Below are 23,721 nucleotides of genomic sequence, written 5' to 3'. Positions count from 1 at the left end.
TTTTAAAAAAAATCAGTAAACCTACCATGTCTACAGAAGTTGGAATATTGTCTCCTCATTAGAAACACCGAATGAAGGCAGAGACAAACCCTTCAATGTTTCACTAGTATGGGCTTGTGCAACATGCATTCTTTTGTATTGATAGGATCCAAACCTAAAATGAACCAGAAGGAATACACCCCGTCGGTAATAAACACAGTTCAATGTTCACTTTGAACAAAAATCTTTATTTGTTGTTGTTTTTTTTAATGTAATTGTTGTATTTGGGCATGCTAAATACAATGGATATAAAAAAAAGTCGACACAACCCTGCTCAAAAGCTCATTTTTTTGTGATATGTATAGAAAATTGAAATCAAGATAAAACCTTTTCCACCATTAAAGCGGCAGTAACAAAATCTCTTCGAAAACGTGTGTTAAGAGCCAATGAAAGCAGGTTGAAATCATTTGAGAGCGACAGATTAGTGGTTACGGTGACAGAAGTCTTTTCAAAATGACTTATCTATGAATCGCTACAAATATAGGGTTGAAAAAAAATTCATGAAACGTTATGGATATTCTGAAATTGAGCTGAAATGGCGCCGGGTACAAAGGTGGCCACGAACCGGTCGAGTCGAGCCAAAGTCCAATCAGAACAAAAGCAAGTTGAATATTAAGCTCTTGCAAAGCAGCACAAGATCCAGACTCTGGATGAGAGGTCAGCTGTCTGCGCTGAGATCTTACGTAAGCGTTATTATCGAAAGTACATCGACTATACGACTCAATGTTGCAACCAACGGCTACCAGACATTTTCATTGCGGGCTTGAGTTTGACTAATCTATAGGAATGATGACGTAGTCCTGCCCCCCCCAAAAAAGTGGCAACACCACATGGAAAGACTCACGTTGTATTTTACAACACAGACGCTTTAATCTTGGGGCTGGATTTAAGGAAGAAGCTGTCGGTGATGAAGGTGGGCATGTAGGACAGAGGCAGCCAGATGAACTTGGCGTCCCATCCGGGCGAGTAACGGGTCCGAGGGTGGACAGCGGCGATGGCGTGCTCCATGCAGCCCACCACCTTCATCAGGTCGCCGTCCGTCAACACTTTGAATTTTTCCGACATTGCTTTAAATGCTGAAGCAGAGAGCAGACAGAGAAAAATCAACATGGAGTTGTGACACCAAGTAAACTAGAGCTATTCAATTACAAATAGTTTCGGAATTTTCATCATAGGAAGTTACATTTTGAGAATGGCTGTGTTTTGTTTTTAATTTAATTTCAGAGTAGGTATGTTAGTTTTATTCAATTAATTTTTAGAGGAGAAAATCATTAATTTTAGTTTTGTTTTTAATTTGTTTTATTTCATGCTTCCAATGCAGAGAGCCGCACGCTGAGGGAAAATACGAGAAGCCTTATCCATTGGCGTGTCTACTAACTAAAGTCGAGTTTGGTGAAAAATGTCCTTATTATGACACCTGTCCACATTGTCGGCAGTTGCTTGGGGGGACTTGCTGTGAGGAGCCAGGAGTCTTGTGTCCCGAAGGGGATCATGTTTGTTGGATTTTTGCCGCGTGACAGAAAAGGTATTTTGCTTTTGGTTGACACGGTACGCCGTTTACTACTTTAATGGAGGGAAAAAGTCATTCATTAAATGGTTTGTGTCCGCATATACTCGAGCTAGCGCTAGCATGCTAAAGTTGTCGTTCAACTCCCGCCGGCTAAATCCGCGTGCACGTCACTACGACAATGACGCGCACGGTTTGCCTATTGAAGAAGGGGATCAAGATGACTAGGCGATGCAGATGATTGTACTCGATCAGGACGAAATTGGCGATTATGGTACGTGCTTGTGTAGCTTTAAATTTCCCGCTTGCCGCCTAAATATGGTCGGGCGACACAAGTGAAACGCTCCTTGTACAGACCACAGACAGGGACGCAACGTTTTGAGACCGAAATCGCGATCTTAAAAAACATGCGAAATCGAGATCGTCAAAGCTGTGGTTTGTGTCCCACGTTCACGAAGCAAGTCACGCCGTACCGATTTAAAAAGAAAAAAAAAAGCCTTGCGCTGTCGCTCGTAGTCCCGGAAGTAATTTCTTTGGCCGTTGCTTGAATGTAGGACGCCAGACTATCTTGTTTTCTCTGCTGCGAACTTGATTTGTACTATATGCAAGTCCGTGCACAGCAGCAGCAACGAGCTGCGCGATGACAAACGACCACAAGTCACATTTTAATCGAGGAGGCGAACAACATTTGCACAGTTTCTGACAAGGCTGGAAAAAACTCACTGTGATCCAAGAAGTCTGGCCCATAGTCGTCTTTGACATCCTGAGGCAATCGGTCCCAAAGTCGCTTCAGGTTATTTTCTAAAAGATCTCTGTTGGTGACATTTGTTTTGAAGAAGCCGGGCTCGATGCACAAAACCTTGACTCCAAATGGCGCCAAATTCAAACTGAAGAAGAAATTAAACTGAGTTGAAGGCAGCACTAGGAGGGAGTGACAAGACAATTAACAAGTTAGCTCTCACCGCAAGCTGTCGTTGAAGGCCTCCACGCCGTATTTGGACACGCAGTACGGGCCACCCACAGGGCTAATCCTCCCAAACACGCTGGCCACGTTCACCACCCTGCCTCGGGCCTTCTTGATGAGCGGGAGGACGCTCAGGGTCACGTCGATCACGCCCAGCAGATTGACGGCCAGCATGCTCTTGTAGTCTTCAATCGTGAGCCAGTCTGTGGCGGCTGTCGGCACCGCAACGCCTGCATTGTTGACCACGGCCCACAGTCCTGAAATCGCATCACCAGATTTATTTGCCGAATAACTTACTAATTCCCCTTTTTGTGCTCAGGCAAAAGCAATAAGCCTTTGCCATGAACTCGTGGAATGTAATTTTCTATGATTTAGAAAAATATTTTTATCCTTCAATATTGTGATTGAATATGCAATTATTTTTTTCCATGTGACATAAACATCACATTTATTTTAAATAAATGCTTTGGTTTTAAGTTAGGCTTACTCAAGAATAAAGGCAAATGAACCATGATATGAAAGATAGTTTATTTATAAACATACTAAATACTTTGGCTTGCAGTGTTCTAATGGTGTGGTCTGACAATACCTTACCTTTCTGCCCTACAAGAGTTTTGATGAGAGCCGCGGCCTGTCTTACGCTGGCAGAGTCTGCGACGTCCAAATGAAGAGTCGTGAGTCTGTCAGAGGAGGCCTTTTTCAGCTCATCTTCGCCCTTCTCGGTGTAACAGGCGGCGATCACGCAGAAGCCCAGCTTATCAAGGTGCTTGGCCAGTAGATGCCCAAAGCCGCTATCGCAACCAGTGATATAGACATATTTGTCTCCCTTGTTTGCCACACGTTTGGACTCCTTGAACCATCTGTAGACAAACCACAGGGCCAGCAGGCCCACGACGTACGCAAACATTTTCCTATAGGAGCAAATGAGAATTTAAATATATAACCTCGACTTGTCCCATTAGCTGTGCTGTCAGAGAAACCACGTGAGCCTATATTGCCTTTCATGGTTGGTAAATATTTGATTATAGGTATGAAAGAGCACTTAGTCTTTTGGTTGTGAATTTAAGCATCAATCGAATTTCTACTACACTAGAAATACAGTTTTAAAATAAAAAATCATAATCATGGTCATAATCAAATGCATGGGTGAATTATTTAAGACACAAAACATAGACTTCTAACTGCATCAGCTTGTTAAAAAAAAACACAGTGTAGTCCCGTTTCTGGGAAATTGACATTCGCGGCTGTTATTAGAATCATTTAAATAAATGTGAAATTTACTAATACAGATGCGTAAATTAATTATCTCCAGTTTCTCTTGATAATTTAATTTCATTCAACAAATCACAATGGGGCACAATATTCGGAGAGAAACAGCGCCCCTATGTGGCCAAACTGCCGTATTACAACATTGAAAATAAATCGTAAGAACTTGACGGAATTCGACTTGTTACAAGTTCACGAGTACATCAGTAACGCATAATGTCAACAAATGAATTTTTGCCACACTAATCAACGTTGTATTATTAGTATGCACAATTGTCAGGCAGTTGTAGAAAAAAAACACTACTTCGTTCTAATAAACTCGAATGGATAACTTGAGTTCTGCACAATCGGTATCGTTACGGCTGCGGTACCTTTACGAGGCTTCTTTCTTTCTCCGACTCTTGACTTTGTTCTGTTTTGTTTACAGTTTGTTTGCAGATGTGGCCGTGTGCGTCGCTTTGGATTTTCCGGGCAGCAACGCGGAGATTTCCATCTGCTACACGGTAGTGGTTTATATTACAGTTGTGTAATATCTGTTCGTTGTTTAGTGTGTGTGAGGGCGACGTCAGTTGAGTGATGGGTGACGTCATGAGGGGGGGGGGGGGCAGTCAGGTTGGGGACGCTTTGGACTAATTTTAACTTCAGTTGTTGTGTTTTGTTGATTGTATTTCTTACATGAATCGGTTGACTTGTGTTACAAATGTTTGTACTTACCTACGAGCTTGAGTTAAACAAAAATAATTCCTGGATTCTAGTATAATCAGTGGAATTGATTATGAAGAATTCAGAAATGTGTCAAAGTAAGGACTGTGTGGCTTTTTTACACAGAAACAGACTTTAAAGAAGATATCACACAAACATGCACGCTATTGTATGGATAAACAGCAATTTTAATATAAATTCCACATGGCTATATCGGGCCTCGACACCTCTTTGTGGTGAATAAAAAAAAAAATCAAATTAAACCAAAATCCAATATTCGCCCCTGAAAAGAAGCACAGGATGAGCGGTCATATGTTTTCTTTCTTCTTAAATATGTTGTCATTCTGTATTTAATTACTGTTTTTTAACAAAGTGGAGTTCTTTGTGACTCCTCTCTGCAAAAAATACTACATAAATCACTTGGACTTCCTTACTATGTGTAGCAAACCCCCAAATTGTGTGAAATTAATTTTAAAAGTAATGACGTAATGAGTATTCAAACCGTGGCAACAGAGCATTGGCTCTTAAAACACAGACGCATTAATCTTGGGGCTGAATTTAAGGACCAAGCTGTCAGTGATGAAGGCGGGCATGTAGGACAGAGGCAGCCAGATGAACTTGGCGTCCCATCCGGGCGAGTAACGAGTGTGAGGGTGGACGGCGGCCACGGCGTGCTCCATGCAGCCCACCACCTTCATCAGGTCACCGTCCGTCAGGAGTTGACATTTGGCCACGATGGTTTGGAGCGCTGCGGCGGAGAGCACACGCGTTGCAATATTGGGACTTTGTTGATTTGAAATGGTGTCCGTCACGTGACCGTTTGCAGAATAACTCAGGGAAGTAAAGTTGTCAGGCAGGCAAAAAACTTGTAGATCTTGTCCTGATGCTGAGATGTGATCAGATGAGCTGGTGACCTGAGTTCATTCGCTCAACAACTTACTTATCCGTATGACTGTCTGACTTTGAAAATGGCAGACTTTTCTTCAGCCCTTTTACGCAAAAATATTTTTGGAAAATTAGCACAACTTGGTGATGGTTAGCATGTCAAGAAGTTTCAGGTTTTGATCTCTGCGTGTTCTCCTCATATTTTTGAGGGTATAGTTTACTATTTAAATTTGAGAGTAAAATATTCAGCGTAAAATTTACTCTGAGAATTTTACATTGAATATAGTAAATGTATAAATATGAGTAAAATGCACTTTACGAAATTACTATGTACATATATTCATATATAGATAGACTGTATAAATACACATGTGCATATATGTACATGTTCAGTATCTATATTCTCTGATGACACTCAAAGCACTCACCGCGCTCCACGTACTTTTCTCCGTAGTCATCTTTTACATCCTGAGGCAATCGCTCCCAGAGCCTTTTCCCATTTTTTTCAATGATCTCTGGGTCTGTGACGTTTGTTTTAAAGAATCCGGGTTCGATGCACAAAACCTTGACTCCAAATGGCGCCAAATTCAAACTGAAGTGGAGATGAATCAGATACCATGAGATGAGACACGTCAAACGCCGGGGTTAGTTCTTACCGTAAACTATCGTTGAAGGCCTCCACGCCGTATTTGGACACGCAGTAGGGGCCACCGAACGGGCTGATCCTCCCAAACACGCTGGCCATGTTCACCACCCTGCCTCGGGCCTTCTTGATGAGCGGGAGGACGCTCAGGGTCACGTCGATCAAGCCCAGCAGATTGACGGCCAGCATGCTCTTGTAGTCGTCGACCGTTAGCCAGTCAGTGGGGGCCGCTGGCACAGAGATGCCCGCATTGTTCACAACAGCCCACAGTCCTGAAAGTGTGTGAAGAGCAAAAAAAATGTTCAAAGACATCGTTAGTTATAGTTTACTGTCACATAAAAAAAAATAAGATAATTACTCATTGCGTTTTTAATCACAGCGCAGCCTTTATTATGTTAACCTAATGCTATGTGTATATATATATATATATGTGTGTGTTTTTAAAGCAAGTTCTATTTGAAGACAAGCAGTGCAGAAAGACATTTACACTTTTGTGATAACAGTACTCACATATCTACTTTATCCTCTGCAAGTAGATGAGACGAGAGGAGCTGAGACATTTATACTGTGCAGTCCTTGTACAGTATATCCTGTCTGTCTCACAGTGGTCCCATCTGGCCAAGGCGGGCAACAGCACAATGGCCAATTATTTGAAAACAAAAAAAGTTTCGCTTCTTATTTATAAGTGGAATGACGTCATTCTTGTCTGTTTTCGAAAAGTACAATTATATAGAGTGCTATATTTCTCATTTAAGAGAGAGTTGTTGTTGTTTCTTTCGGAGGCTGCAATGAATCAATGGCGTTTTCATTCAGTTCAATGTTGAAAGATGATGAAGTATGAGTGATTTGAGTCGGACAACTTAATGTTTTTGTAAATTACTTTTGGTAATGTAAGGTGCAAATCTACACCACTGTCAAATAAACATTGTTAAAGTGACACATTTGTTTATTGATACACAGCGCCATTAAAAAAAAATGTAATTTTGGCAAATGCTGATTTTTAAAAAAAAAAAAATGTTTTATAGAATATATATCATATTCTGCAGGTGTACCTAATAGAGTAGCCTGACACTCGGGTCGATTAACTATCTGCGCTCTGCCACTCAACCAAGCAGGGTTCATCAATTCCTGCACAGGGCAGGTTAGGACAGCACCAGCCTGTGTGTTGGTGTGGAATGCCAACAATCCATCCTCCAAGTTAGCACACCCCAAACCACAATTGCTATCACTCTTTCGAGTTTCCGTAATTTGAGAGTTGGGTTTCCACACCCAGGCTAGTGCTGTCCTAACTTTTATGAAAACAACCAGAACAGCACACTTGTGATTGTGTCAATATCTCGAGGATGAAATAACCTGAATGGGTGAGAATATTCACAGACGTCTTACCTTTCTGCCCGACAAGAGTTTCAATGAGAGCCGCGGCCTGTCTAACACTTGCAGAGTCGGTGACATCCAAATGAAGAGTGGTCAGTCTGTCCGAGGAGGCCTTCTTCAGCTCATCCTCGCCCTTCTCGGTGTAACAGGCGGCGATCACGCGGAAGCCCAGTTTATCCAGGTGCTTGGCCAGTAGATGTCCAAAGCCAGTATCGCAGCCAGTGATGTAGACATGCTTATCTTCCTTGTTTTTCACACGTTTGGACTCCATGAACCATCTGTAGACCCACCACGCGACCAGCAGGCCCACAACGTACACGAACATTTCTTCTCTGTGTCATGAGAGATCAACAGATGTCAGGCGGTGAATTATCTAATTCCACTTAACTGGTCCAAAAATCAGCGACGTACAGTATAGTGACATTAACTTATTATTTTTTATAATATTATGACAGTAACTGAGTCTCGTAATGCATTAAAAAATTGGGACCACAACGCACATTTAATCACATAATTTAAACAGGTGAGCAGTTAATTATACCTCACAAGGTAATAAAGGTATTTACTAAATAAATGAACACAAACAGTTTCTTGACCAACTGGGAATGTAACTTTTCAAAATTGGATGGATTGCGTTTTTTTTTAAATTTCTCTTCCAACCGTTTTGTTTGTTTTTAGTCGATCATTTTTTATGGGTGAGGAGTTTGTTTTCATTTTTTTACTTTCGGTTTTAGCGGCCATGGTGCGCCCAGGGACTGTACAGTATAGGACATTTCTAAATCGATCGAAAGTTAATACGTTATTCAAACTCCGGACATGGTAGGGATAAACAGCAATTTTAAAATTTCCTCGTGTCCATGTGGGGCTCCGACCCCATTTGTGAGGAGTAAAATAAAATAAAAATGAATTCAAACCAAAGTCCAATATTAGCCATTGGAAAGCGCGCACATGATGAAATCAATATACAAAATAAATCAAACGTACTTCCTTACAATGTATAACAAGTACAGATATATTTTATAACAAAGTTATTGTTTGTAACGCGTTGGTTTTACTTTCGGTTTTACCAGCCACAAGGTGCAATCAAGGACCGAGTACAAAATAGGATATTTCTAAATCAATCAGAAAATGAATAATAATAATAATAATATAAACAAGGATATAAAAACTTTGGGTTATTAAAACGGGAATAACATCTGAATTTATATTAATAATCGTAATAACTACCGCTCTAATATAACGACATGGAAGGCGAACTAAAACTACAAATGTGTCTAGTAATTAAAACAAAGTTTTAAAAAAAAGTTCTACGAGTTGCTAAATCAAAATAGTACAATAAACAATATTTATAGACAATATTTCAATGGGGCGTAAATTGCACCGTAATTAATTAAATGAAACAGAATGTAAACATTTCGAGTTGGCCATATGAACTCACGTGCAGATTTTCCGTCAGGGGCTCATAAAAAGTAGATGCTCCACTGAGTGAACGCACAGACACATGCACAGACACATTTGGGTGTGGGTTGAAGCGCGACGTTCCTTATAAATGTTTTCTACTCACATTTGTTAATTTGCATACTGTTTTCCAGGTAGAATAGAGTTGAAATGGCGCAACCTAGTGGACAATGTATGACACTGTAACGGATTACAGTCAATGCTCATCCCATGATGGCGTTCTCGTGGCATGATCGAAACGTCAGAGGGTAGCGGAAGGCAAAGCAAAACAAAAAAAAGAAACCGTTGAATTGTTTGGATGACTGAGCCCTGCAAAACCTGTTTCATTGCATAAAATATGATGCTTTTAACGCTCTGAGCAGCAACGCAGATTATTAAGTGGTTCCATAGGTATTCCATTTTAACAAAAGTAGTCTTTGTGGAGGATCCCAAAATAGGAAAACTGCGATATAAATTTAATGTAACCGAGACGTTTATCGAAGAGGAAATAATAAGGACACAATCGTGCACCGAACAACAATGAAAGACGATAATATGGTACGATCATTTCTAGGAATGATGAGGTATTCAAAATGTGGTGATGAAGGAGGGCATGTAGGACAGAGGCAGCCAGATGAACTTGGCGTCCCATCCGGGTGAGTAACGAGTACGAGGATGGACAGCGGCGATGGCGTGCTCAATGCAGCCGACCACCTTCATCAGGTCGCTGTCCGTCAGGAGTTGAAATCTTGCGTCAATGTCTTGGAGCCCTACAGCAGAGATAATGTCACAGTTTTTTTTTTCTTTTGTAAATTTCTGTTGAAACTATGACAATTACATTTATTCCGATCTGTATCTTATTTTACGTCTAAACCAGGGTATAAGGCAGCAGGATATTTTCTGTTCATCGCTTCACAATCAGCGCCAAATAGCGTCTGTCGTCCCAGAATCAAAGAATGCTACAAGGTCTTTCACCGCACTCCAAATAATCTGCTCCGTAGTCATCTTTCACATCCTGTGGCAATCTGCCCCAGATCTTCCTTGTGTTTCTCGCCAAGATCTATCTGAGTGCCCGTCACGTTTGTTTTGAAGCAGCCGGGCTCGATGCACAACACTTTGACTCCAAATGGCGCCAAGTTCGAACTGAAGTAGAGATTACGTGAACATGATGAGATCCGCGTCTCTGCCAGAGGAACATGTCAGCTCTCACCGCAGGCTATTGTTGAAGGCTTCCCACGCCGTATTTGGACACGCAGTACGGGCCACCCACAGGGCTAATCCTCCCGAACACGCTGGCCACGTTCACCACCCTGCCTCGGGCCTTCTTGATGAGCGGGAGGACGCTCAGGGTCACGTCGATCACGCCAGCAGATTGACGGCCAGCATGCTCTTGTAGTCGTCGACCGTTAGCCAGTCAGTGGGGGCCGCTGGCACAGCGATGCCCGCATTGTTCACAACAGCCCACAGTCCTGAAAACACGTGAAGAGAAGGACATATTCATCTTTGTGTCGTTCATTCATCGTAAGACACCGAAAATAATAATTGCTTTTCACAAAAGCGGTGGGAATTTTATTTTTAAGTTCTGTATCTTTGGACAACTATCTATGCCAGCAATGTATAATGAGAGGCAATGTAATGTTCTGCATCCTGGCAAAGTTAATGAACCCGTGTTTACCTGCCGAAATTCACACAAATGAATAATTGCTTTGTGTTAAACTAAACACATTGAATAAGCCAATTTGTGGGTGAATTGTGACAAGGTCATCCTGATTCAGGACACTTTTTGTGACATTTTTTGTTTGGTGTAGTGAGATAGCAACAACCACAGTAGCCTATGTGCTTTAAAAAAAACGGAAATAATAATAAACAGGTTTGACAAGTTGGTGATCAAGATAGTTCAATAAATGCACATCAGTCTTGTACTAATGAAGACGTAACGCAGAGTTTACCTCAACTGCACCGTAAATAACTTTAAACGCAACAATGAAAGCAATTAATACTCAAACAACAGGCGGGCTAAATGCACCGAGTAAGTCTTTTTTTTTTTTTTTTTTTAAACTTACTGTACTCGTAAATTTCCTGTCAGAGACGTAGATTTCCTGGGCGTGAGACGTGGGTAGAAAGTTTGCTACTTTTTAATTTTTTTTTACTTCCACTTTTGTATACTACATCCATCTTTCCGGCCAAGTCTGCAAAAGAAAGTGCAAGCGGCGCCACCTGCTGGAAATTTTCTGAATGTTCATACCTGGTAGCACCTCTGCCTCATTTTTTTTTTTTTTTACAAATATGTAACCCCTGCGAATTTAATCAAATAAATTTACATGATAATGTATTCATTAGGAAAATGCTGATCGTATTATTAAGAGTCCATACCTCATACATGGCGACTTCCTGCTCTGTGAAGATCTTGAGAGTTTGTTTTTATTACAGTGTTGTCTTGAACTGGAGTCCCACCTTCCTCTGACATTGTTGGGAATGCAGTATCAGATCATCTGTAAAGAGAGAGCAAATTCCATAGCCAGACATGTCCATGCGGGCATTCACCTTTAATTTCTTTTTTTTGTGTGTGTGTGTGTGTGTGTAAAAAAGTAAACGGGAAATTAATAAGCACTTTTGATTTCCATATGTATCAGTGTAAGTTTACAAAATTAAAAAAAAAGTATTCACTTCTAAGGCTCATATTCAGTAGGAAGAAAAACTCGATTTAAAAGAGAAAAATGTTTCTTTTTCAATTCATAAGGAAACATGAGCTCTAAAAGTATCAAGCAATCGGCTATCATTCAGATTCAAGTTGATTGATACCACTTTTTTTTAGACCGCTACCTGTGCCTCTTTGAGTACCAAAAATTCTTTTCTGAAGCGGATGATGATTTGCCGATGTGTCAAACCGCTATAGTATAGCGCCAACTACTGCTGAGGAGGACTCAGTCAATGTCGGCATTTTTTTTGCCTCAAGTATCGGTGACTGTTATCGGCAGCCTCCACGAGTACTCATACCTAAAATAATGCTGGCAACCGGCACTCACTCGCCCATCCCTAATTTAAATCACAATTGTAACAAACACATTAAAACAAATTCAAGTTAAAGTTAAAATAAATAGCTTCTCATGATTTCCACCATCAGTTGATCACTTTCTGTTTGAGAAGCCTGAGTGCAAACTTGAACTGAATTTGACCTCAAGAAGTGAAGAAAAAACAAAAATGATGAAAAGAAACGAATTACGTTGGTGAGCTGTGCTATATTCAATCTGGCATTCTCATGAACGTCAGTGGTGTGCGATTAAATGGGCCAAAGAATGAAATGATTTTAATCATTAAAAGTCGAATGTCCTTTCACATAGTTGATGATCTGCATTCCAGTGAGTGCACTTCCAGTTCTCGAGCACTTGACCACAACTAATGGCCTTACGGTCATTAAACCCATTTTACAATCACCTCTGATAACATCTTATGCACGTTTGTAAATACAATAGCTTTTTCTTTTTTAAAAAAAATGCCATCACATCTTCCCATTTTGAAAGTCTCAAAAGTTGTTTGAATGAAAAAAAATAGACTTCCCAGCTTGAAAAATCCATATTTTTTATTATTTAAATATTGATTTTGTCTTAAGAATTCCGACTGTAACAAGCCATAATGCCTTATCAGTATAATGGGGCGATAGATAATAGTAGGAGGGGAGGGGCATAGGTTGTCTTATTAACTCCTGCCGTGTTATTGCTGAAGAAACCGCACATTCTCCGAGAGCTGTCCCGCTCAGGTACAGTATTTCTTTTCTTCATTCAAGTGTTTACAATCTTAAAAGTCGATTGATTAGAAATGGTATGTTGATATAGACGGTGGGTTGTCTCGTCTGCCTCGCAGTCACAAGTTCTGGGATCAATCTTAGCTTGCATTTAGATGTACTCACTGTGCCCGTGTGGTCGGACCCTCCGATTTAAAAGAAACAGATGTTTAGTTGATTGAGGACTCTGAATTGCACAAAAGAGTGAAGTTGTGTACGAATGGTCGCTTGTCTCGATGAACCCGGAGTTGGAGAGTACGCCAGCTATTGCTCAAAGTCAGCCGAGATGGGCTTCAGTTCACGCTGACCCTGACCAGCACAAACGCTGCTAATGGATGAAGGGATGGGAAAAGAACACTGAGAATACAAAAAAAAAAAAAGGGATCACGTCAATCATTGACGAGAACAATCTTGTGATTAGTATGTCTATAATGAAGAAGAATTGTTCATAAATGCTTTACCAGTTTTAATCATGGATCTTTTTGTGAAACTCAATCATTACAAGCCATTTCATTTCACTTTAACATTAACTCTTGCGATGGTCGTCATTATTACTTTGTTCTTTTCCAAGACAGACAACATGAAGAAAAAGAAGTTTACACCACCTCGTGTGACAGACATCGGTGAGTTATCTCAAACGAACACCCCCCCAATCTAAAAAAATGTGCACATAGGTCAATATCACTTTGGAGTGCCTTTGGTGTCCTCGGTGGAATCAGTCATCGGGGAAAAAAAAGCAGGATAATGAAACATTTGCACTTATATAATTATAAGTCCCCCTTAAAATTGCTTTAATTTATGTCATAATTTTTTCATTGAATGCATTTGAATTGTATGTGTTATGTAATAAAATAAGTGAGCTTCATCAGTATATATTTGCAACAGTGTAAAAACTACTCACAGCAATAAATATGAACTTCAACAGAAAATTTCAACGTTAAACGGTAAAATGGGGACGGCACATTCTGGTTTGGCTTGAAAATAAATGTTTGTTTTTCATATTTTTAAAATCATTTCCCTCATTTTCAGCTGGAGAAAAAAATGGGTGAGTCGTGTCTCTGATCGTAACGCTCAAATAATATGGTGGGCGGCAATGTTAATGAAACAGAATGTTTGCAGGAGTGAAAAGAAACCAAAGAAAGAACAGAATACGCTCAGTGTTGGATACTTTCAACTGGTAAAAAAAAATACAACTTACGTAAAAATATTTCATCTTTTTTTTTATAAGATTTTATTTTTTTCACATTTAGCGCCGACTTTGAGTTGCACCGTGCCATCTCACGAATTCCATCTTAAAGTGCAATGCAGACAACAGAATTCTTTCCTCCATCCGTGGCATTTTTCTCCTCGACAGTTCCGCTTTGCCACATGGAAGGAGGTCGTGATGATGGTGGTGGGGAGCGTGTGCGCGCTCATCCACGGCGCCGCCGCCCCTCTCATGCTTCTGGTGTACGGCATGATGACCAACACGTTTGTAATCTATGAGTTGGAGATGCAAGAACTGAAAGACCCCAACAAAACCTGCCAGGACAACACAATCCACTGGACGAATGGCTCCGTTTATGAGCCCGCTGAAAACGTTACGGTTGTCTGTGGGTGAGTCATTTTCAATTCAGTGCTGATGGTTTATTATCGTCATTGATGTCACAACTCGTCGCTTGGTGAACTTCAATGAATGTCGTAAAAAAATTAATAAATAAAAAAACACCAGAAAATTACAGTCAACCCAACTCAGGCTACCATATTTTTCCGGACTATAAGGCGCACGCGCACATAACAGACCCAAGAGAAAAAAAAAAAGGAAATTTATTTAGCGTATTTCCAAACTATAGAGCACCCCTAGTGGTGAAAGAAAAATCCACAGAAAAGCCACACCGTTGTATTAGCCGCATGGTTCAAAATCAACGGAAAAAGTAGCGCCTTATAGTCCGGAAAATACGGTACTTCCAATTTCCAAATACTAACTCTCGCTCCTGCTGATTTCCTAAACTTCTTGCATTCACTTGACAGGGTAAATATTGAAGTCCAGATGACCGTGTTTGCATACTACTATATTGGAATTGGACTTGGAGTTCTGTTTCTTAGTTATTTTCAGGTAAGTTTTCTATGCCGTACTTGCTCAAGTACCCAAATAGAACGGAATAATATCACGGTGGCCGACTGGTTTGCACGATGGCCTCACAGTGCAGAAATCGTGGGTTCGAGTCCAGCTTTTCTGTGTGGAGTTTGCATGTTCTCCCCGTGCCTGTTGGGTTTTCTCCGGGTATTCCGCTTTCCTCCCACATTCCCAAAACATTCATGGCAGGTTGATTGGACACTCGAAATTGCCCCTTGGTATGAGTGTGAACGCGGATGGTTGTTCGTCGTTGTGTGCCCTGCCATTGGCTGGCAACCCGTTCAGGGTATCCCCCGCCTACTGCCCGAAGAGAGCCGGGATAGGCTCCAGCACCCGTGTGAGGACAAGCGGTACTGATAATGGATGGATGGATGTAAATCTTTGTCCTTTTCCCATCAGATTGTTCTCTGGGGGGCAGCCGCTGCGAGACAAACCCAGAGAATCCGAAAGACTTATTTCCGTAAAGTCATGCAAATGGAAATCGGCTGGTTCGACTGCAACTCTGTTGGGGAACTGAACACGAGATTATCAGAGTGAGGCCTCGACCCCGCGTATTAGGCCCAAATCCGTTTGTGGTTTACAGAGTATGATGTTCTTCTCCCTTTTCAGCGATATCAACAAGCTCAATAACGCCATCGCTGACCAGGCGTCTTTCTTTATCGAGAGGATCTCCACTTTTGTGTTTGGCTTCATGGTCGGCTTCATTGGCGGCTGGAAGCTGACGTTGGTCGTCATCGCTGTGAGCCCCCTGATTGGTGTTGCTGCAGGACTGATGGCAATGGTACCGTTCGGGCTAAGATTCTGATCGTTTTGATGGTTTTTACCACGGCACATTTGGGAGAGCACCGCAAGCTTTAAAGTGATGGAATTGGAAGTGTTGGTGGAAGAGGCAAAACAATATTGAGTTTTTTGGTAATGATCGTTTTTTAAATCACACTCAGAAACTCCCTTTCTGAGTGGAGAACAAGTTGATATAAGTGCAAAAAAGTCATGTTTTGTTTGATTAACTCATTCACTACCAGCGGAAGAAAAAAAAAGACTCTTTGACGTCTTACGCCGTCAATGGCAATAAATGAGTTAATTTGTTGAAAGAAATATTCTCATTGGTGACACGGCATGACTCCTTCTTGTGACGGACTCCAAGTCAGCCCTTTCAAATTATTTAGCTGATTTGTTGTGATATTCTTCGTTCTCGTAGGCTGTGGCTAGGCTAACAGGACGAGAGCTAAAGGCGTACGCAAAGGCGGGCGCCGTGGCGGACGAGGTTCTGTCGTCCATTCGAACGGTGGCGGCGTTCGGTGGCGAGGACAAGGAGGCTAAAAGGTCGTCCTTTTTCAAAACCATCTCCTAAATGCAGCCAATGTGAGATTTACATTTGAAAATGTTCCAGGTATGACCGAAACCTTGTGGAAGCTCAGAACTGGGGAGTCAAAAAGGGTTCGATAATCGGAATCTTCCAAGGATATCTGTGGTGCATCATTTTTCTTACTTTCGCTCTGGCTTTTTGGTACGGATCTCAGCTGGTCATCGACACCAAGGAGCTCTCTCCCGGGACTCTTATTCAGGTGCTTTGCAACTTTGCCTTCAGGTTCTTCGTATTTACACGTCATGTGACCAGCATCCATGTTTTCAGGTGTTTTTTGGAGTCCTGATCGCAGCAATCAACTTGGGTCAGGCCTCGCCTTGTTTGGAGGCTTTTGCTTCAGGCCGTGCAGCGGCCAAGACAATCTTTGAAACGATTGACAGGGTACAACTTGCTTTTATCCGTCCACCCGTCGTTGAAAAATGCTGACGATCCTGAAAATGTTTGTTTCGTTCTTGTCATTTGACAGGAATCAGAAATCAATTGTTTGTCGGACGACGGTTACAAATTAGACCGAGTGAAAGGTGACATTGAGTTCCAGAACGTCACTTTCCACTACCCATCCCGACCGCAAGTCATGGTAACAATTGTTTTAATCACGCAGAATGCACTTGTCATATAACTAATCCATTTATTTTATTTTTTTTTTAGATTTTAAATTACCTAAGCGTGCAGGTGAAAGCAGATGAAACCACGGCTTTTGTTGGACCAAGCGGATCAGGAAAGAGCACAGCAGTCCAGCTCATCCAAAGGTTTTATGACCCAAAGGAAGGAAGGGTGAGGAAAATATCCTCAAATATGTTGGACTGAATCAGAAATTTTTATTGAAAGACCAAGAATTTGATTTTTAGGTGACTTTGGATGGCCATGATATCCGAAGTTTAAACATCAAGTGGCTCCGCTCGCTTATCGGCATCGTAGAGCAGGAGCCGGTGCTGTTTGCCACAACAATCGCAGACAACATCCGCTTTGGAAAACCTGGAGTGACCATGGAGGAAGTCATCCAGGCAGCAAAACAAGCCAATGCCTATCATTTCATAATGGATCTTCCCCAGGTATGTTTATATTTTCCTCCGAGCTTCTGAGTTATGCAGAGATCTCGCACAGGTGTTAGCATCGAGCCAAATAGTCATTGGTCGAAATTAAGTGGCCAGTGATTTAAAATCGAGTTTGTTCTTATACTTCCCTTCAAAAGAACTAATTCACAATTTAATGTCGTGTTGATAAGCTGCCCCCAGAACAAAATTTTGACTCGGGATTCTGCAAACAAAACACTTCTTTTGAAGGTTCCTGCAGTCATTAATTGATTGTGTGTAGAGTATCACTTCTTTGACCATTTGAACCAAATGAAAGCCATGCCATAACTTCTTTTCTAGAAATTTGATACCTTGGTGGGCGAGGGTGGTGGTCAGATGAGTGGAGGGCAGAAGCAGAGGATTGCCATCGCTCGAGCTCTAATCCGGAATCCCAAGATCCTGCTGTTGGATATGGCGACGTCAGCCCTGGACAACGAGAGCGAAGCTGTTGTCCAGAAAGCCTTGGACAAGGTATGCAACCGTCGATACTCATTTATTTTTACCCAACTTGTGTGTTGTGAAATGACCCTCTCTCGATGGCAGGTGCGCGTGGGCAGGACCACCATTTCAATAGCCCACCGTCTTTCCACCATCCGGAAAGCGGACGTCATCGTTGGATTTGAACGTGGGCGGGCAGTGGAAAAAGGAAGCCACAGCCAACTCCTGGAAAAGGAAGGCGTCTACTTTACTCTGGTCACCTTGCAGAACCACACTGCGTCCAACACAGCTAATGGTGGGTACAACAAATAATTCACATATCAATCATCTATACACAACGCTCATATCAACTCAATACAAAGGAATGAAAAAATACAATTAAATCAAATTACACCATTTCAATATGCCATCCAATTAATAATTTACATTTTTAATATATTGAATATTTTATTCACTACCGTACCTCTTTCCGCTCTCCAAGGGCGCTCGTTAACAATTCCGACAGTCAGCTATCTTGTCTTAGCTTGGGATACACGTCAAGATTCTGAGCAATGTAAAATGTAACAATGTAAAATAACGAAAAATCACAATGTCAATTCTTTCCCAATCAAATGAATGTTCTATACCTAGTGTGTGTTAAGATAGATGGCTTTTATACCGCTCCTCCGTCAACATATGAGCACACGTCTCGTAGTGACGCAACCCGGAAGTCGAATAACAAAAAAAGAGAGAAGAAATAACGAACACAGCAATGCCACAAGATGGCACTGTTTGACCACAACTTCCCATCTACACGCGCAAACCACTACAATGTATCTTATCAAAAAATAAAGTCACGGATTAAATTTATCACGGGTTATTTTTAGAACGTAACCCCCTCGATAAACGAGGGATCACTTTATTTCATCTCCTGCCATGATGTGTCTTAAATTTTTCTTCTGAGTGAGGGACGATCCTGTCCTTGGTCAGTCTCGAATGATCCTTTTCGAAATTCTAAAACGTTGCGATGGGTCCCGTATGGAATTAGAAAATGACAAAACATATCAGCAGTACTTAAAGTTTGCTATTTTTAACATCTGACATTTTTATTTAAGTTTGTGGTTGCACCCCAAAGACCTATAACAGTGGTTCGAAAAGTACCAAAGCTCCAATATGAACTGATGAGTTGACTGATGACTTTTCTTTTGCCAGGTGTTGCCGACAGACCTCCCGCTGAGGAAATCTTTGAAACAAAAGCAAGGACTTTCAGCCGAGGCAGCAGCAGGTCGAGCAAAAGGTGCAGTCAAGACAACTGAAAACAAGTATCAGGAAATTATCCGATCCAAAAATAAATTGACATGACATCATTGCGATAGGAGTTCGGTTCGACTGCGATCTCAAAGCAACTTGTCCAGTGATTTTGGCCCCGACACCGTATCAAACAGCCTCAGGATCCTTTCCAGCCAGAAGATCACCCCAGACATTGTACAGTATGCTTTTGGTATGTGCTATCATTCACGGGTACTTGGTTAAACTTTATGTGATTCCTGAACAGCCAGAGTACGACGACGAGGAAGACGAACATCTCGAACCAGCGCCGATTTCACGGATCCTCAAGTACAACCAGTCAGAGTGGCCCTACATGCTGCTGGGCTCACTGGGAGCTGCCATCAACGGCTCGGTTAACCCCATCTATGCGGTGCTCTTCAGCCAAATTCTCGGGGTACAGACGTGCTTTGTTTTTCGCTTCAGAAACTGAAGATGTTGACACAAGGCTTTTTTTTTTTGTAGACCTTTGCTCTAGCGGACATAAACGAGCAGCGGGAGCAGATCAACGGGATATGCGTTCTGTTTTGCATTGTGGCCGTGACAAGTGTTTTCTCGCAGTATTTACAGGTTTGCACATTAAAAGCAGATACGTTTGTAAAGTTGTACACGAGAGATGCTATTAAGCCATAGGAAGGTTTTATTTGTTGTTGCAGGGATACGCCTTCGCCAAGTCTGGCGAGTTGCTGACACGCCGTCTCAGGAAATTAGGCTTCCAGGCCATGCTGAGACAAGACATCGGATGGTTTGATGACCTCCAAAACAGTCCCGGAGCGCTGACCACCAGACTTGCTACGGATGCCTCGATGGTCCAGGGGGTATGTAGTTGATTTCCAAGCTTAGATTGACATTTTTTTTTTTTTTTGCAAATGTCTTGGATATTGCTGGATCATTTTGTCCAAGAATAACAATAAGTATTCAAAAAAAAAAAATTCCGGGAGCTGTTGGAGAAGGGTGGCATCAATCGAAATGCGCATCCTCCAGAATCACATTTGCAAGAGATTCGAACTTTGCTTAGTTATTTTGCCCACTCGGCTTCCATTGCCGTCTGATCATCCTGGAACTTTTGTACCAACAAGATTATTTTTTTTTTTTTTTGCATTTCTTAGGCTACAGGATCTCAGATAGGCATGATCGTCAATTCCCTGACCAACATCGGCGCCTCGTTCATCATCGCCTTCTACTTCAGTTGGAAGTTAACCTTGGTCATTATGTGCTTCCTGCCACTCATCGGGCTGTCGGGACTCTTGCAAGCCAAAATGTTGACCGGTTTTGCAAATGAAGATAAAAAAGCAATGGAGGACGCTGGCCAGGTCCGTGCTCTCACCTACGTCTAGAAAATCCCGCGAATGATTCCCAAATATTTTGGACTTTTTCTTGCAGGTGTCAAGCGAAGCTCTTGCCAACATCAGAACCATCGCAGGTTTGACCAAAGAGAGCTCATTTGTGGAGTCATATGAGCAAAAACTTGAGTGTCCATATAAATCTGCCAAGAAGCGAGCCAACATCTACGGGTTTTTTTTCGGCTTGTCCCAGTGCGTCATCTTCATGGCATACGCGGCTTCATTTCGATATGGCGGCTATCTTGTTAACGCGGAGGGGCTGCAATACGTCATCGTTTTCAGGTGGGTGAAATCATTCCTACTTTTCGTTAAGTCGTATTTCCAACCATTTTGTTTGCGTTGTTGTGCGATCACCAACAATTTAAATTTCTGCTGCATTGTTTTCTCCAGAGTGATATCGGCTGTGGTCATCAGTGGGACTGCGCTGGGCCGAGCTTCTTCTTTCACTCCAGATTACGCCAAAGCCAAGACGGCTGCTGCTCATTTCTTCAAACTTTTGGATCGAACACCAAAAATCAGCATGAGCAGCGCCGATGGAGAGAAATGGGTTGGTAACGTAAAACAAGAGAAATGTCCTAGAAATTCTTATAAATGTTTGCCAAATCAAAAAAGTATATATGTCCCTTTGAAAAACATATTTAACGCAATTTTGTTTCGAATTGCTTTGTTCTGAACACAGCCACACAGCCATTTAGAAGAGGGTGTGTGCACTTTTGCAACCACGTTGTTTCCGCTGTTTCTTTTCGCTTCCCCACTGATTTTTTTTATCACGTACAGATTATATGTTAGCTGACACTTTAAAACTGTTTTAATGATTTATATTCATCCAATTTTGTATATCACAAATAAATGCCATTTGTTGTGGGGTGTGCAGGACTTAATCTTATCTGTCATCCCCAGGAGAACTTCAAGGGCGAAATTGAGTTTGTGAATTGTGAGTTCACCTACCCAACACGTCCGGACGTGCGCGTGTTGAAAGGCCTCTCGGTTTCTGTGAAGCCGGGACAGACTTTAGCATTCGTGGGGAGCAGCGGCTGTGGCAAAAGCACCAGCGTTCAACTGTTGGAACGGTTTCATGACCCGGACGAAGGGAAAGTGGTGCGTCAACTTAATCTGTGTGGTCCTTAATCTCCAAATGAGACGACACTTCCTGATGTCCTGATTTTGATTCCAGTTGATCGATGGCCGCCCGTCTCAATCCGTGAATGTGCCCTTCCTGAGATCTCAGATCGGCATCGTGTCTCAGGAGCCGGTCTTGTTTGACTGCAACATCGCTGAGAATATTCAGTACGGGGACAACACACGCAACGTCAGCATGGAGGAAATCGTGGCGGCGGCCAAAAAAGCTTACCTTCATGACTTTGTGATGACGCTGCCAGATGTGAGAGCAAACGTTTTACTTTGAAGTGCAAATTCAATGATTATTTTCAGAGGGTGTGTTGAAATATTTTAATGCTTCTTTCAGGTGAATCGCAATGAATTTGAATCTCGTGGAAAATGTCATTTATTTCTGATAATGTACGAAATTCAACATGTGTTAGCATTGCTAACCATGTGGCGTTTGTCTTTCTCTCAATCTTTAAATAAATTTGTCAGAAATATGACACCCAAGTTGGCGCACAAGGCTCCCAGCTATCCAGAGGACAAAAACAACGCATCGCCATTGCAAGGGCCATCGTCAGGAACCCCAAGATCCTGCTTCTAGATGAAGCCACCTCTGCTCTGGACACAGAGAGTGAGAAGGTTTGTACATTTAAAAATACACGCTCCGCCCTATGATGCTTACGTGACACCCCTCCTCCCTCCACAGACTGTCCAGTCCGCTCTGGATGACGCGAGAAAAGGTCGAACCAGCATCGTCATTGCTCACCGGCTCTCCACCATTCAGAATGCTGACATCATCGCAGTTATGTCACATGGCGTGGTCATAGAACAAGGCACTCATGATAAACTCATGGACAAGACTGGCGCCTATTACAAACTGGTCACAACTGGAGCTCCCATCAGCTAGAACAGAAAAATGCGCTTCTATTATAAAAATGATGCTCATTTTTCTCGAGTTTTAAATGGTTGCTCTCTTATGTAGTGGATTTCAAAAGTCTACACACCCCTGTTGAAATGCCGGGATTCTGTGATGTTAAAACGAACCTGCTACTACTTTTTAATTTAACAACAGAGATAATATAGTTGCACAAGTGTGCACACCCTCTCGTTTGGGAACAGGTTGCAACAAGGTTGAACTTTTTGGCCACACTTTCAAAAATTCTTTAAAAAAATGCATGGAAAAGCTGAGGAAGCTGTTATAGAGGCGTTTATTGTCCAACACATTTTGACTCAGCGAGTCTTCTTCACGGCTAATCATTAGCCATAACCATTAGCCCCGATGAAGACTTGCTGAGTCGCAACACGCTCGACAGTCAACTCCTCTGCAACAGAGTGCCTCAGTTTCAACAATTTCCGTGCTGGAACCTGCGCCTTAGTACAAGTGGAAGAAATAATAAGAATAAACCGTTCCAAATATCAGTACGCATTAGCACAAAGCCTTCAGGTTTACGTTAAAATCAAAATCAAATGACAGGAAAAGCCTCCCAGACCTTCTCAAATGTGTTTGGGATGTATCAGCGTCACTTGAATGTTGCCCTGTGTGTGATGACTCCCCATTTAAGCGTTTGAATGAGACTTATCAATTATAAAGACCGCCACATCCCAGGTTTAAGTGGGTGTGTACATTTGTGCAATTTAGTCGATCATTTTTCTTTCAATCGTGTCGTACAGTTTGTAGCTCATATTAATGCAGGAAAATGTTTTGAAAGTATTCATCTTGGTCTCACTCTTTTATATCATGAAAACCAGGGGTGTGTAGACTTTTTATATCAACTGCCTTTTTTCATCTTTTTTTTTAATTTTTTTTTTTAGTATCTATTAAATATGTGCTATATATAAAATGACTTGTTGGACTCAATCACACCACTTTGCAGTTTGTCTTAGGAAGTGCCCAGTTAAATGAATAAATGAAGAAGGCATCTTGTTGCACGTAAAGACAACATTTTGGCTTTCTGCACCACATAATGACACTGGACTAATATTACCGAGGGGATAATGCACATGCTGCTTTGTTTGGTAACAGGTCTCCTGACTACTTAGGACTCTTATGTAATGAGCGGAGGTACTAGTGGCTGCTTAGCAACTCCACACCGCTACCAAATGGACGCTGATGGGGAGATGCACTAATCTGTCAAATGCAAATCTAATTAGATAGGAAACCCCCTTCTGCTTTGTAACAATTTGTCCGATTAATTGGTAAATGTATACCTTAACCTAGGCGACGGAGTGTGTCATTAACGCACAACAGGATGTAGATATAAACGGGAAGAGTACAAGCACAGGTGATACAGGAGAGATGCATTAAGTTTAAAAAGGAAGCCATAGAGAACCATTTGTGGTTGCAAAAGTAAAATCACATTTTAAAATTTGCAATTTAT

General features: G+C 41.7%; 3 protein-coding genes and 1 long non-coding RNA gene across 10 annotated transcripts; 1 reads left to right on the top strand and 3 right to left on the bottom strand.

Moving 5' to 3' along the window:
• The first annotated feature begins 1,376 nt into the window (after positions 1 to 1,376).
• abcb11a (ATP binding cassette subfamily B member 11a) lies at positions 1,377 to 23,187 on the top strand. 7 transcript variants are annotated; one of them, XM_088314442.1, is made up of 30 exons: positions 1,377 to 1,564; positions 3,121 to 3,273; positions 4,204 to 4,279; positions 13,174 to 13,221; positions 13,628 to 13,643; positions 13,718 to 13,775; positions 13,953 to 14,194; positions 14,609 to 14,693; positions 15,114 to 15,247; positions 15,324 to 15,495; positions 15,913 to 16,037; positions 16,105 to 16,279; positions 16,348 to 16,461; positions 16,547 to 16,657; positions 16,729 to 16,854; positions 16,929 to 17,132; positions 17,454 to 17,624; positions 17,697 to 17,886; positions 18,783 to 18,867; positions 18,947 to 19,055; positions 19,126 to 19,293; positions 19,362 to 19,466; positions 19,553 to 19,714; positions 20,006 to 20,209; positions 20,280 to 20,521; positions 20,630 to 20,786; positions 21,140 to 21,337; positions 21,414 to 21,620; positions 21,836 to 21,982; positions 22,050 to 23,187. In XM_088314442.1, the coding sequence occupies exons 2-30, from the start codon at positions 3,175 to 3,177 to the stop codon at positions 22,248 to 22,250; spliced, it is 4,131 nt and encodes a 1,376-aa protein (XP_088170568.1). In that variant the 5' UTR covers positions 1,377 to 1,564; positions 3,121 to 3,174; the 3' UTR covers positions 22,251 to 23,187. The 7 variants fall into 7 exon arrangements, with proteins under 7 accessions (XP_088170568.1, XP_088170565.1, XP_088170567.1 ...); XM_088314439.1 differs by having other exon boundaries at positions 1,377 to 1,587; XM_088314441.1 differs by having other exon boundaries at positions 1,377 to 1,587; positions 21,836 to 21,974; positions 22,050 to 22,217.
• Positions 4,649 to 8,883, bottom strand: LOC148323745 (retinol dehydrogenase 7-like). The gene is made up of 5 exons (XM_088314448.1): positions 8,819 to 8,883; positions 7,393 to 7,712; positions 6,020 to 6,278; positions 5,792 to 5,955; positions 4,649 to 5,226 (listed from the first exon to the last, which is right to left on the bottom strand). The coding sequence occupies exons 2-5, from the start codon at positions 7,703 to 7,705 to the stop codon at positions 5,003 to 5,005; spliced, it is 960 nt and encodes a 319-aa protein (XP_088170574.1). The 5' UTR covers positions 7,706 to 7,712; positions 8,819 to 8,883; the 3' UTR covers positions 4,649 to 5,002.
• Positions 8,890 to 11,284, bottom strand: LOC148323744 (short-chain dehydrogenase/reductase family 9C member 7-like). The gene is given in 6 exon segments (XM_088315634.1): positions 8,890 to 9,859; positions 9,861 to 9,960; positions 10,028 to 10,050; positions 10,052 to 10,185; positions 10,188 to 10,286; positions 11,272 to 11,284. Coding segments are annotated over 6 exon segments (462 nt in total). The 3' UTR covers positions 8,890 to 9,766.
• On the bottom strand, positions 13,796 to 18,314 carry LOC148323743 (uncharacterized). Its single transcript, XR_015846449.1, has 4 exons — positions 18,218 to 18,314; positions 18,055 to 18,135; positions 17,465 to 17,880; positions 13,796 to 14,077 (listed from the first exon to the last, which is right to left on the bottom strand). It is a non-coding gene; the product is annotated as an uncharacterized LOC148323743 (long non-coding RNA).
• Positions 23,188 to 23,721: the final 534 nt, after the last annotated feature.

The sequence above is a fragment of the Idiotropiscis lumnitzeri genome, chromosome 14 (genome assembly GCF_059441095.1).
Source record: "Idiotropiscis lumnitzeri isolate Australia: NSW breed Sydney's pygmy pipehorse chromosome 14, RoL_Ilum_1.0, whole genome shotgun sequence".
NCBI classification, from domain to species: domain Eukaryota; kingdom Metazoa; phylum Chordata; class Actinopteri; order Syngnathiformes; family Syngnathidae; genus Idiotropiscis; species Idiotropiscis lumnitzeri.
This window is presented reverse-complemented; position numbering and strand designations above follow the sequence as displayed.